The sequence below is a fragment of the Oncorhynchus keta genome, chromosome 5, assembly GCF_023373465.1.
Source record: "Oncorhynchus keta strain PuntledgeMale-10-30-2019 chromosome 5, Oket_V2, whole genome shotgun sequence".
Lineage (NCBI taxonomy): Eukaryota > Metazoa > Chordata > Actinopteri > Salmoniformes > Salmonidae > Oncorhynchus > Oncorhynchus keta.
In genome coordinates this window covers 23,150,055-23,164,415 of record NC_068425.1, presented here as the reverse complement: position 1 = coordinate 23,164,415, position 14,361 = coordinate 23,150,055, and the positions used below count along the sequence as shown (strand labels likewise).

Here is a 14,361-nt window from a genome sequence, read left to right as displayed (position 1 = left end):
GAGACCACTATATTACTCCCTCTTCATGAGCCATGCTGGACAGAGAGACCACCATATTACTCCCTCTTCGTGAGCCATGCTGGATAGAGAGACCACTCTATTGCTCCCTCTTCGTGAGCCATGCTGGACAGAGAGACCACTATATTAGTCCCTTTTATGAGCCATGCTGGACAGAGACCACTATATTACTCCCTCTTCATGAGCCATGCTGGACAGAGACCACTATATTACTCCCTCTTCATGAGCCATGCTGGACAGAGAGACCACTATATTACTCCCTCTTCATGAGCCGCGCTGGAAAGAAAGACCACTATATTACTCCCTCTTCATGAGCCATGCTGGATAGAGAGACCACTCTATTGCTCCCTCTTCGTGAGCCATGCTGGACAGAGAGACCACTATATTACTCCCTTTTATGAGCCATGCTGGACAGAGACCACTATATTACTCCCTTTTATGAGCCATGCTGGACAGAGACCACTATATTACTCCCTCTTCATGAGCCATGCTGGACAGAGACCACTATATTACTCCCTCTTCATGAGCCATGCTGGACAGAGAGACCACTATATTACTCACTCTTCATGAGCCATGCTGGATAGAGAGACCACTCTATTGCTCCCTCTTCATGAGCCATGCTGGACAGAGAGACCACTATATTACTCCCTCCTCATGAGCCGCGCTGGAAAGAAAGAACACTATATTACTCCCTCTTCATGAGCCATGCTGGATAGATAGACCACCCTATTGCTCCCTCTTCATGAGCCATGCTGGACAGAGAGACCACTATATTACTCCCTCTTCATGAGCCATAGTGGACAGAGACCACTATATTACTCCCTCGTCATGAGCCATAGTGGACAGAGACCACCATATTACTCCCTCTTCATGAGCCATGCTGGACAGAGCCCACTATATTACTCCCTCCCCATGAGCCATGCTGGACAGAGACCACGATATTACTCCCTCTTCATGAGTCATGCTGGATAGAGATACCACTCTATTGCTCCCTCTTCATGAGCCATGCTGGACAAGGAGACCACTATATTACTCCCTCTTCATGAGCCATGCTGGACAAGGAGACCACTATATTACTCCCTCTTCATGAGCCATGCTGGACAAGGAGACCACTATATTACTCCCTCTTCATGAGCCATGCTGGACAAGGAGACCACTATATTACTCCCTCTTCATGAGCCATGCTGGACAAGGAGACCACTATATTACTCCCTCTTCATGAGCCATGCTGGATAGAGAGACCACTCAATTGCTGCCTCTTCATGAGCCACGCTGGAAATAAAGATCACTATATTACTGCCTCTTCATGAGCCATGCTGGATAGAGAGACCACTATATTACTCCCTCTTCATGAGCCATGCTGGACAGAGAGACCACTATATTACTCCCTCTTCATGAGCCATGCTGGACAGAGAGACCACTATATTACTCCCTCTTCATGAGCCATGCTGGACAGAGACCACTATATTACTCCCTCTTCATGAGCCATGCTGGACAGAGAGACCACTATATTACTCCCTCTTCATGAGCCATGCTGGATAGAGACCACTATATTACTCCCTCTTCATGTGCCATGCTGGACAGAGACCACTATATTACTCCCTCTTCATGAGCCATGCTGGACAGAGAGACCACTATATTACTCCCTCTTCATGAGCCATGCTGGATAGAGAGAACACATATATTCCTCCCTCTTCATGAGCCATGCTGGACAGAGACCACTATATTACTCCCTCTTCATGAGCCATGCTGGACAGAGACCACTATATTACTCCCTCTTCATGAGCCATGCTGGACAGAGACCACTATATTACTCCCTCTTCATGAGCCATGCAGGACAGAGAGACCACTATATTACTCCCTCCCCATGAGCCATGCTGGACAGACACCACTATATTACTCCCTCTTCATGAGCCATGCTGGATAGAGAGACCAATATATTACTGCCTCTTCATGAGCCATGCTGGATAGAGAGACCACTCTATTGCTCCCTCTTCATGAGCCATGCTGGATAGAGAGACCACTATATTGCTCCCTCTTCATGAGTCATGCTGGACAGAGAGACCACTATATTACTCCCTCTTCCTGAGCCATGCTGGACAGAGACCACTATATTACTCCCTCTTCATGAGCCATGCTGGACAGAGAACACTATATTGCTCCCTCTTCATGAGCCATGCTGGACAGAGACTACGATATTACTCCCTCTACACGAGCCATGCTGGACAGAGAGACCACTATATTACTCACTCTCCATGAGCCATGCTGGTCAGAGAGACCACTATATTACTCCCTCTTCATGAGCCATGCTGGATAAAGAGACCACTATATTACTCACTCTTCATGAGCCATGCTGGACAGAGACCACTATATTACTCCCTCTTCATGAGTCATGCTGGATAGAGAGACCACTATATTACTCACTCTTCATGAGCCATGCTGGACAGAGACCACTATATTACTCCCTCTTCATGAGCCATGCTGGACAGAGACCACTATATTACTCCCTCTTCATGAGCCATGCTGGACAGAGACCACTATATTACTCCCTCTTCATGAGCCATGCTGGACAGAGAGACCACTATATTACTCCCTCTTCATGAGTCATGCTGGACAGAGAGACCACTTTATTACTCCCTCTTCATGAGCCATGCTGGACAGAGAGACCACTATATTACTCCCTCTTCATGAGCCATGCTGGACAGAGAGACTACTATATTGCTCCCTCTTCATGAGCCATGCTGGACAGAGACCACTATATTAGTCCCTCTTCATGAGCCATGCTGGACAGAGACCACTATATTACTCCCTCTTCATGAGCCATGCTGGACAGAGACCACTATATTACTCCCTCTTCATGAGCCATGCTGGACAGAGAGACCACTATATTGCTCCCTCTTCATGAGCCATGCTGGACAGAGACCACTATATTACTCCCTCTTCATGAGCCATGCTGGACAGAGACCACTATATTACTCCCTCTTCATGAGCCATGCTGGACAGAGAGACCACTATATTACTCCCTCTTCATGAGCCATGCTGGACAGAGAGACCACTATATTACTCCCTCTTCATGAGCCATGCTGGACAGAGAGACCACTATATTACTCCCTCTTCATGAGCCATGCTGGACAGAGAGACCACTATATTACTCCCTCTTCATGAGTCATGCTGGACAGAGACCACTATATTACTCCCTCTTCATGAGCCATGCTGGACAGAGAGACCACTATATTACTCCCTCTTCATGAGCCATGCTGGACAGAGAGACCACTATATTGCTCCCTCTTCATGAGCCATGCTGGACAGAGACCACTATATTAGTCCCTCTGCATGAGCCATGCTGGACAGAGACCACTATATTACTCCCTCTTCATGAGCCATGCTGGACAGAGACCACTATATTACTCCCTCTTCATGAGCCATGCTGGACAGAGAGACCACTATATTGCTCCCTCTTCATGAGCCATGCTGGACAGAGACCACTATATTACTCCCTCTTCATGAGCCATGCTGGACAGAGACCACTATATTACTCCCTCTTCATGAGCCATGCTGGACAGAGAGACCACTATATTACTCCCTCTTCATGAGCCATGCTGGACAGAGAGACCACTATATTACTCCCTCTTCATGAGCCATGCTGGACAGAGAGACCACTATATTGCTCCCTCTTCATGAGCCATGCTGGACAGAGAGACCACTATATTACTCCCTCTTCATGAGTCATGCTGGACAGAGAGACCACTGTATTACTCCCTCTTCATGAGTCATGCTGGACAGAGACCACTATATTACTCCCTCTTCATGAGCCATGCTGGACAGAGAGACCACTATATTACTCCCTCTTCATGCGCCATGCTGGACAGAGAGACCACTCTATTGCTCCCTCTTCATGAGCCATGCTGGACAGAGAGACCACTATATTACTCCCTCTTCATGAGCCATGCTGGACAGAGAGACCACTATATTACTCCCTCTTCATGAGCCATGCTGGACAGAGAGACCACTATATTACTCCCTCTTCATGAGCCATGCTGGACAGAGAGACCACTATATTACTCCCTCTTCGTGAGCCATGCTGGACAGAGAGACCACTATATTACTCCCTCTTCATGAGCCATGCTGGACAGAGAGACCACTATATAACTCCCTCTTCATGAGCCATGCTGGACAGAGAGACCACTATATTACTCCCTCTTCATGAGCCATGCTGGACAGAGAGACCACTATATTACTCCCTCTTCATGAGCCATGCTGGACAGAGAGACCACTATATTACTCCCTCTTCATGAGCCATGCTGGACAGAGAGACCACTATATTACTCCCTCTTCATGAGTCATGCTGGACAGAGAGACCACTGTATTACTCCCTCTTCATGAGTCATGCTGGACAGAGACCACTATATTACTCCCTCTTCATGAGTCATGCTGGACAGAGAGACCACTGTATTACTCCCTCTTCATGAGCCATGCTGGACAGAGAGACCATCCTATTGCTCCCTCTTCATGAGCCATGCTGGACAGAGAGACCACTCTATTGCTCCCTCTTCATGAGCCATGCTGGACAGAGAGACCAATCTATTGCTCCCTCTTCATGAGTCATGCTGGACAGAGAGAACCACTATATTACTCCCTCTTCATGAGTCATGCTGGACAGAGACCACTATATTACTCCCTCTTCATGAGCCATGCTGGACAGAGACCACTATATTACTCCCTCTTCATGAGCCATGCAGGACAGAGACCACTATATTACTCCTTCTTCATGAGTCATGCTGGACAGAGACCACTCTATTGCTCCCTCTTCATGAGCCATGCTGGACAGAGAGACCACTATATTACTCCCTCTTCATGAGCCATGCTGGACAGACACCACTATATTACTCCCTCTTCATGAGCCATGCTGGACAGAGAGACCACTATATTACTCCCTCTTCATGAGCCATGCTGGACAGAGAGACCACTCTATTGCTCCCTCTTCATGAGCCATGCTGGACAGAGAGACCAATCTATTGCTCCCTCTTCATGAGCCATGCTGGACAGAGAGACCACTATATTACTCCCTCTTCATGAGCCATGCTGGACAGAGAGACCACTATATTACTCCCTCTTCATGAGCCATGCTGGACAGAGAGACCACTATATTACTCCCTCTTCATGAGCCATGCAGGACAGAGACCACTATATTACTCCCTCTTCATGAGTCATGCTGGACAGAGACCACTCTATTGCTCCCTCTTCATGAGCCATGCTGGACAGAGAGACCACTATATTACTCCCTCTTCATGAGCCATGCTGGACAGACACCACTATATTACTCCCTCTTCATGAGCCATGCTGGACAGAGAGACCACTATATTACTCCCTCTTCATGAGCCATGCTGGACAGAGAGACCACTATATTACTCCCTCTTCATGAGCCATGCTGGATAGAGAGAACACCTATATTGCTCCCTCTTCATGAGCCATGCTGGACAGAGAGACCACTATATTACTCCCTCTTCATGAGCCATGCTGGACAGAGAGACCACTATATTACTCCCTCTTCATGAGCCATGCTGGACAGAGAGACCACTATATTACTCCCTCTTCATGAGCCATGCTGGACAGAGAGACCACTATATTACTCCCTCTTCATGAGCCATGCTGGACAGAGAGACCACTATATTGCTCCCTCTTCATGAGCCATGCTGGACAGAGAGACCACTATATTACTCCCTCTTCATGAGTCATGCTGGACAGAGACCACTATATTACTCCCTCTTCATGAGCCATGCTGGACAGAGAGACCATCCTATTGCTCCCTCTTCATGAGCCATGCTGGACAGAGAGACCACTCTATTGCTCCCTCTTCATGAGCCATGCTGGACAGAGAGACCATCCTATTGCTCCCTCTTCATGAGCCATGCTGGACAGAGAGACCATCCTATTGCTCCCTCTTCATGAGCCATGCTGGACAGAGAGACCACTCTTTTGCTCCCTCTTCATGAGCCATGCTGGACAGAGAACACTCTATTGCTCCCTCTTCATGAGCCATGCTGGACAGAGAGACCACTATATTGCTCCCTCTTCATGAGCCATGCTGGACAGAGAGACCATCCTATTGCTCCCTCTTAATAAAAAATACACAAACACGGCCAGTGTTGCCACAGCCTCACACACTCACGTGTGCTCGCATAAACACACACACGTTCATGCTTGCACACACACACACACACACACGCACGCACGCACGCACGCACGCGCACGCACACACACACACACACACACACACACACACACACACACACACACACACACACACACACACACACACACACACACACACACACACACACACACACACACACACACACACACACACACACACACACACACACACACACCTCATTGCAGAGAAAAAGGTGTGCATCAGGTCCTGAAAGTGATGCTTTTAGGGCGGTCATGTAGAAGGGTGTCGTATATCATTTCTACATGGATAGCTCCACCAGAGTCCTGGTTTTATTGCAAACCTGTGTTCCTTTTCCAGGAATGTCATGTCCTAGAAAGACACCACGCGGTGATGTGTCTTATGTGCTGTATCTTTACAATCATGGTTTCTCCCATTCTGTAGCCTGAAGACAGAAACATGCTTGTTAACACAAGTGTTAGTACATGGTAGAGAGTAGAGACACACAGAGAGACAGTGTGAGAGGGTATCAGAAACATAGAACAAGGGTGTTAAGTGTAAGGATACAGTAGGTTAGAGACACAGTGAAACAGGCTGATTTGTTCTCCCTAGAATTGGTATTTTATTCATCAGGACTTGATGCATCCAAGTAAAGGATCATTCGGTTTTGGCACCTTTAAAGATTTCATTTTCAATTTGAACAACACATTGACAATCAAAAGAAACAAAGAAATGACTAAGGCTGTGTGAATTTGAAAAATAAAATACATACATATATATATATATTTATATAAAGAATTTAACCAAACCTTTTAAAAAAAAAGTGTTTTTGTTCAATGTCGATTGTTTGGTTTCTTTCACAAAAGCATAAGATAAAATAAAGTAAATAAAAAAACATAAGAGAAAAAAATACTCATGAAACATTACTAGTTTCAATGTTAACATCACTTTTTCCCCTTCTAATTATCATTATCCTTTAAAACTTAAGTTTCTCGAGAGCAGATTTGCTGCAATTTTATAGCATGCATTTAATTTCAGAAAATTTGATTCACTTCGCTTCTCTTGTACTATTTCATATTTATCTTGTTGCCTTTTACGCAAGTATTTATTTTTGTATTTGGCGTCCTCTTCTTTTCCTCCCCCTCTCCTCCTTCCTTTTTCTTCGAGAAGTCGTGTTTGGAGTCTTTTTTTTCTTGGTTTGAACTTTGACCCCTCTTGTTGTTGTTGGTGGCTTCTCTTGAGGGGTTCAACACTCCCATGACGACCCCCCCCAACCCAAAAAAAGAAAGCGAACAGGGACTCAGAAAAAGGCGAGAAGGTTCTATTAAAATAATCTCTATTTTTCTACTGTTGACTGTGTGCGTCTGTCCCTCATCATGTCTCAGCAGCTCCGTAGTGTAGTGACCTAACAGCACCTTCTCTCTGGCTCTGTCATCCTTCCAGCAGATCCTAAAAGAGTCTTTTCTCGTGTTACCAACAGCACTTAGTTTAGTTTACTTGTTAGTTTTTTTGCTTCAGTAAAGTCTGTATCTCTTGATTATTAACTTAATCATTTATTTATAAATGTAATACACATATAGTACCTTTGTTAGAGTTTACAGACTGGGCTAATTCTTACTGAACCCCAAGCTGCAAAAATTCACAGTTTTAATACAGAAAATAAATAAATGAATAAATGTGAGAACAAATCAGAGGCATATGGCAGGTGGTATGATGCATGTACATACATACATACATACATACATACATACATACATACATACATACATACATACATACATACATACATATACATACATACATACATACATACATACATACATACATACATACATACATACATACATACATACATACATACATACATACATACATACATACATACATACATACATACATACATACATACATACATACATACATACATACATACATACATACATACATACATACATACATACATACATACATACATACATACATACATACATACATACATACATACATACATACATACATACATACATACATACATACATACATACATACATACATACAGCAGCATGTTGCACCACCAAAACTGTGGAGCCAAACTGTCAAAACCAAAAGGTTATGAAATCATGAATCGAATTGAAATCAAAACCCTCCCTTTAAGTGATCCACCCTCATCACCCATCCCCACCCATTGAAATGACTCAGTCTCTAAGGACAATCTGCCTCATTCTCCCAGTACAACCATTTACTCCAAAGGAACCCAACAAACCCCTTTAGACTCTCTCAACAATGGTAGATGGGAAAATCATGCAGTTGAATGAAATAAAATCATCAATCTCTATAAAGATGGAAACTCATCCTGGCCTATGGTATATTAGAGACCTGGGTGGGGGCCTCCCTGCCTTCGCTCCCCCGGGCTCTGTTCTCAGGGCTCCCTCATACTGGTGTGGTGCGGCGGTTGGCTGTGTTGGTGTTGGCCGAGTCTTTTTCCTTCTGAATACAGTTGTGGACCTGCAGGAAGGTATGGTCCCTCTCCGAGTTGTAGGTGGCGGTCGGCGTGCCCCCGGCCTTCAGGGTGTCCCGGGGCAGCGTGTACATGGAGATCTCTGTAGAGGGTAGCGCGCTGAAGCCCTTGAGGCCCACAGGCGAGGTGTCGCGGGAGTGCGAGGGGTCTGTGGACCGGGAGGAGGAGCGCGAGCGGCGTCGGTAGCGGTAACGGTAGGATGGGATGCGTGTGATGGCCGAGGCCTGGAGGTAGTCGGCAGCCCTGGCCCCTGCCCGGAGCTGCCGATGGCGGTCGATGAACATGTGGGCTGCCAGGACGCCCACCATCTCGGCCATTATGAAGGACAGGGCTCCGAAGTAGAAGGACCAGCCGTAGGAGTAGCTGTTCTTCTTCGAGTCGCTCTTAGAGGGGTCCCCTGCGTTGGCTGATATGTACACGATGATCCCGATGATGTTGCTCAGGCCTGGGGGGTGGGGGGCAGTTGGAGGGGCGAGATGAGAGAACAGAGGAATTATGCAATCGGTTAAGACAGTACATATACCTTTTCTAGGCATACCACATACGCAGTAGTCTGAGTGCATCTATCCACCACAGTGAATACGCCATTACCAAGACAAACCTTTTCAGACAAGTACCACGGACTCACCAAAGGATAATGTACATACATACTGTACTTCTCACTGTCAAAGATATGACTGAATACGAAACAGAAATGTGACCCAAGCCAGAGCCTCTGCCCTTATAGTGTTTAAGAACAAAGACTGAGATCCTGAGTCAGATCAGTTGGGACAGCACATAACATGATCATTCATCTGATTCACAAAGGGATCACATCCTATGATAGGGATAATAATCATATACTCATATACACTGAGTGTACAAAACATTAGGAACACCTTCTCTTTCCATGACATAGACTGACCAGGTGAATCCAGGTGAAATATATGATCCCTTATTGATGTCACTTGTTAAATCCACTTCAATCAGTGTAGATGAAGGAGAGGAGTCAGTTTAAAGAAGCATTTTTAAGCCTTGAGACAGTTTAGACATGGATTGTGTATGTGTGCCATTCAGAGGGTGAATGGGAAAGACAAAATACTGAAGTACCTTTGAATGGGGTACAGTAGTAGGTGCCAGGCGCACTGGTTTGAGTGTTTCAAGAGCTACAACGCTGCTGGGTTTTTCACACTCAACAGTTTCCTCTGTGTATCAACACAGCTGGTCCCAAGGGACCAGCCAACATGACAGAACTGTGGGACTCACTGGAGCCAACATGGGCCAGAATTCCTGTAGGGCACTTTTGACATCTTGTAAAGTCCATGCCCCATCAAATTGAGGCTGTTCTGATGTTTAGGTCTAATGTTTTGTACACTCAGTGTATATATATCTACTTTAACTGTCGAGTTTAGTCACGGAGAGAGAGAAGTGTGTGACTTAGTAGAGCTGGGATGATGGATCATTGGGAAAGTATGTCAGGGACACCATATTTTTAGAGTTGAATCCCAATGGGTAGCTTCTAGCCCAGCACCCAGATCAGGAGAAAATAAGTGGATAAAGAGGGAAGAATGGAGTGCGTGACTTGTGGCTGCTGCTGAGTGGAGGCTGAGAGCTGACTGAGGAGTTGCAGTACTGGGGATGACCAGCAGAGAGAGAGACTACTTGTGCACTGCACCTTAGCTGGATTAGGTAACAGTCTCTTCTTTGCTGGACTTACATCCATCTGCACAACTGTTCTATGTAAGTGAACCATAATAACATTGCATTTTAGTGACTAAAAAGTAGTGACTGAAAACATTTGCATTTGTGTACACTTTGCATTTCTTTCTTCCTCTCTATATCTGCCACTCTTTCTTCCTCTTTCTCTTCATCTCTCTTTCTTCCTCTCTCTCTTCCTTTCTCTCTTCCTCTCTCTCTTCCTCTCTCTCTTCCTTTCTCCCTTCCTCTCTCTCTTCCTCTCTCTCTTTCTTTCTCCCTTCACCTCTTTCTTCCTCTCTCTCTTCCTTTCTCCCTTCCTCTCTCCCTTCCTCTCTCTCTTCCTCTCTCTCTTTCTTTCTTTCTCCCTTCACCTCTTTCTTCCTCTCTCTCTTCCTCTCTCTCTTTCTTCCTCTTTCTCTTCATCTCTCTTTCTTCCTCTCTCTCTTCCTTTCTCTCTTCCTCTCTCTTCCTCTCTCTCTTCCTCTCTCTCTTCCTTTCTTCCTTCCTCTCTCTCTTCCTCTCTCTCTTCATTTCTCCCTTCCCCTCTTTCTTCCTCTCTTTCTTCTACTCTCTTTTCCTTTCTTTCTTTCTTTCTTTCTTTCTTTCTTTCTTTCTTTCTTTCTTTCTTTCTTTCTTTCTTTCTTTCTTTCTTTCTTTCTTCCACTCTCTCTTCCTCTCTCTCTTCCTCTTCCTCTTCCTCTCTCTCTTCCTCTCTCTCTTAATTTCTCTCTTCCCCTCTTTCTTCCTCTCTCTCTCTCTTTCTCTCTCTCTTCCTTTCTCCCTTCCCTTCTTTCTTCCCCTCTTCCTCTTCCTCTCTCTCTTCCTCTTTTTCTTCTCCTCTCTTTTCCTCTCTCTCTTCCTTTCTCCCTTCCCCTCTTTCTTCCTCTCTCTCTTCCTTTCTCCCTTCCCTTCTTTCTTCCCCTCTTCCTCTTCCTCTCTCTCTTCCTCTCTCTCTTCCTTTCTCTCTTCCCCTCTTTCTTCCCCTCTATCTCTTCCTCTCTCTCTCCCTCTCTTGACTCACCTGCAGACACAAAGAAGATCCCTGCGCTGAGGATGATGTTGTGGCGTGACTTGTAGAACTCGCTGGCAGCTATACACAGGCCTCCCATAAAGAGCAGGATGACACTGAGGATGGGGAAGATGCTGGAAGCTCGCACCGCACCTGAGAACAGATAGAGGACAGGAGAGGAGGAAAATAATAGGGGGGCAGGGGGTTACATATGGATAGAGAAGAAGAGAGAGATAGGTTAAATAAAATGGTAAATATAGAGAGAGAGATAGGTTAAATAAAATTGTAAATATATAGAGAGAGATAGGTGAGGAAGAATAAGAGTGGGGAACAGTGAAAAATGAGGGAGAGAGAAGAGAGAATGTAAATTCGACTCCCAACATCAGCTCCCTATCTGAGCCACATCATAATCAACACTCCATCAGCGCTGTGAAAGTCTTGATCAACACCAGCCAGTGAGTGTATGCCCTCAGTGAGCCTCTGTTACCCAACTTCATGTAATCACGCCACCTGACTACACACAACACAACACTCAGTTAGCACACACAGCTCCCCAGATTGCATTACGCCATGTCATGTAGTGCAAATGACATGAACTCCACCAAAGCTCCAGGGGCTGTCACGCCCTGGCCATAGAGAGGCTTTTATTCTCTAGTTTGGTTAGGCCAGGGTGTGACTAGGGTGGGTATTCTATGTTCTTTTTTCTATGTTTTTGTATTTCTTTGTTTTTGGCGGGGTATGGTTCTCAATCAGGGACAGCTGTCTATCGTTGTCTCTGACTGGGAACCATACTTAGGTAGCTCTTCCCACATGGGTTTTGTGGGTAGTTGTTTTCTGTATTGTTAGTTTCCTTACAGAACTGTTTATTTTCCTCTTTGTTATTTTTTGTTCTAGTGTTCTGATTTTAATAAAATATCATGAACACGTCTCTCGCTGCGCCTTGGTCCAGTCATTCACAGGAAGAGGATCGTTACAGGGGCCTAGCCTGTTGGGTGATGGGGGGGCGAAGCTCTTCAAACCAAGCTCACGTCCTTGGTTGATACTGGTACGGATGCCAGAACAAGAACTGAAGGGTTGGGGTACTGATGACAGGGCAAGAACTGAAGGGTTGAGGTACTGATAACAGGGCTAGAACTGAAGGGTTGAGGTACTGATGACAGGGCAAGAACTGAAGAGTTGAAGTACTGATAACAGGGCTAGAACTGAAGGGTTGAGGTACTGATAACAGGGCAAGAACTGAAGAGTTGAGGTACTGATGACAGGGCAAGAACTGAAGGGTTGAGGTACTGATGACAGGGCAAGAACTGATGGGTTGAGGTACTGATGACAGGGCAAGAACTGAAGGGTTGAGGTACTGATGACAGGGCAAGAACTGAAGGGTTGAGGTACTGATGACAGGGCAAGAACTGAAGGGTTGAGGTACTGATGACAGGGAAAGAACTGAAGGGTTGAGGTACTGATAACAGGGCAAGAACTGAAGGGTCGAGGTACTGATGACAGGGCAAGAACTGAAGGTTGAGGTACTGATAACAGGGCAAGAACTGAAGGGTTGAGGTACTGATGACAGGGCAAGAACTGAAGGGTTGAGGTACTGATGACAGGGCAAGAACTGAAGGGTTGAGGTACTGATGACAGGGCAAGAACTGAATGGTTGAGGTACTGATGACAGGGCAAGAACTGAAGGGTTGAGGTACTGATTACAGGGCAAGAACTGAAGGGTTGAGGTACTGATGACAGGGCAAGAACTGAAGGTTGAGGTACTGATAACAGGGCAAGAACTGAAGGGTTGAGGTACTGATGACAGGGCAAGAACTGAAGGGTTGAGGTACTGATGACAGGGCAATAACTGAATGGTTGAGGTACTGATGACAGGGCAAGAACTGAAGGGTTGAGGTACTGATAACAGGGCTAGAACTGAAGGGTTGAGGTACTGATGACAGGGCAAGAACTGAAGGGTTGAGGTACTGATGACAGGGCAAGAACTGAATGGTTGAGGTACTGATGACAGGGCAAGAACTGAAGGGTTGAGGTACTGATTACAGGGCAAGAACTGAAGGGTTGAGGTACTGATGACAGGGCAAGAACTGAAGGTTGAGGTACTGATAACAGGGCAAGAACTGAAGGGTTGAGGTACTGATGACAGGGCAAGAACTGAAGGGTTGAGGTACTGATGACAGGGCAAGAACTGAAGGGTTGAGGTACTGATAACAGGGCTAGAACTGAAGGGTTGAGGTACTGATGACAGGGCTATAACTGAAGGGTTGAGGTACTGATGACAGGGCAAGAACTGAAGGGTTGAGGTACTGATGACAGGGCAAGAACTGATGGGTTGAGGTACTGATGACAGGGCAAGAACTGAAGGGTTGAGGTACTGATGACAGGGCAAGAACTGAAGGGTTGAGGTACTGATGACAGGGCAAGAACTGAAGGGTTGAGGTACTGATGACAGGGAAAGAACTGAAGGGTTGAGGTACTGATAACAGGGCAAGAACTGAAGGGTTGAGGTACTGATGACAGGGCAAGAACTGAAGGTTGAGGTACTGATAACAGGGCAAGAACTGAAGGGTTGAGGTACTGATGACAGGGCAAGAACTGATGGGTTGAGGTACTGATGACAGGGCAAGAACTGAAGGGTTGAGGTACTGATAACAGGGCTAGAACTGAAGGGCTGAGGTACTGATGACAGGGCAAGAACTGAAGGGTTGAGGTACTGATGACAGGGCAATAACTGAATGGTTGAGGTACTGATGACAGGGCAAGAACTGAAGGGTTGAGGTACTGATAACAGGGCTAGAACTGAAGGGTTGATGTACTGATGACAGGGCAAGAACTGAAGGGTTGAGGTACTGATGACAGGGCAATAACTGAATGGTTGAGGTACTGATGACAGGGCAAGAACTGAAGGGTTGAGGTACTGATAACAGGGCTAGAACTGAAGGGTTGAGGTACTGATGACAGTGCTATAAC

At 46.0% G+C, this 14,361-nt stretch overlaps 2 protein-coding genes across 2 annotated transcripts in view; one reads left to right on the top strand and one right to left on the bottom strand.

Annotated features, from left to right (window-relative positions):
* The window catches only part of LOC127930057 (uncharacterized), a 111,001-nt gene that overhangs the window by 43,686 nt on the left and 52,954 nt on the right, over nucleotides 1-14,361 (top strand). The gene's annotated exons all lie outside the window — the stretch shown is intronic.
* The window catches only part of LOC118371515 (voltage-dependent calcium channel gamma-2 subunit), a 115,502-nt gene continuing 109,255 nt past the window's right edge, over nucleotides 8,115-14,361 (bottom strand). Inside the window, exons 3-4 of the mRNA XM_052519142.1 lie at nucleotides 11,407-11,547; nucleotides 8,115-9,153 (exon numbers count right to left, since the gene is read on the bottom strand). Coding sequence (XP_052375102.1) covers nucleotides 8,621-9,153; nucleotides 11,407-11,547 — 674 coding nt within the window. The 3' untranslated portion in view covers nucleotides 8,115-8,620. The remainder of the gene's footprint in view (nucleotides 9,154-11,406; nucleotides 11,548-14,361) is intronic.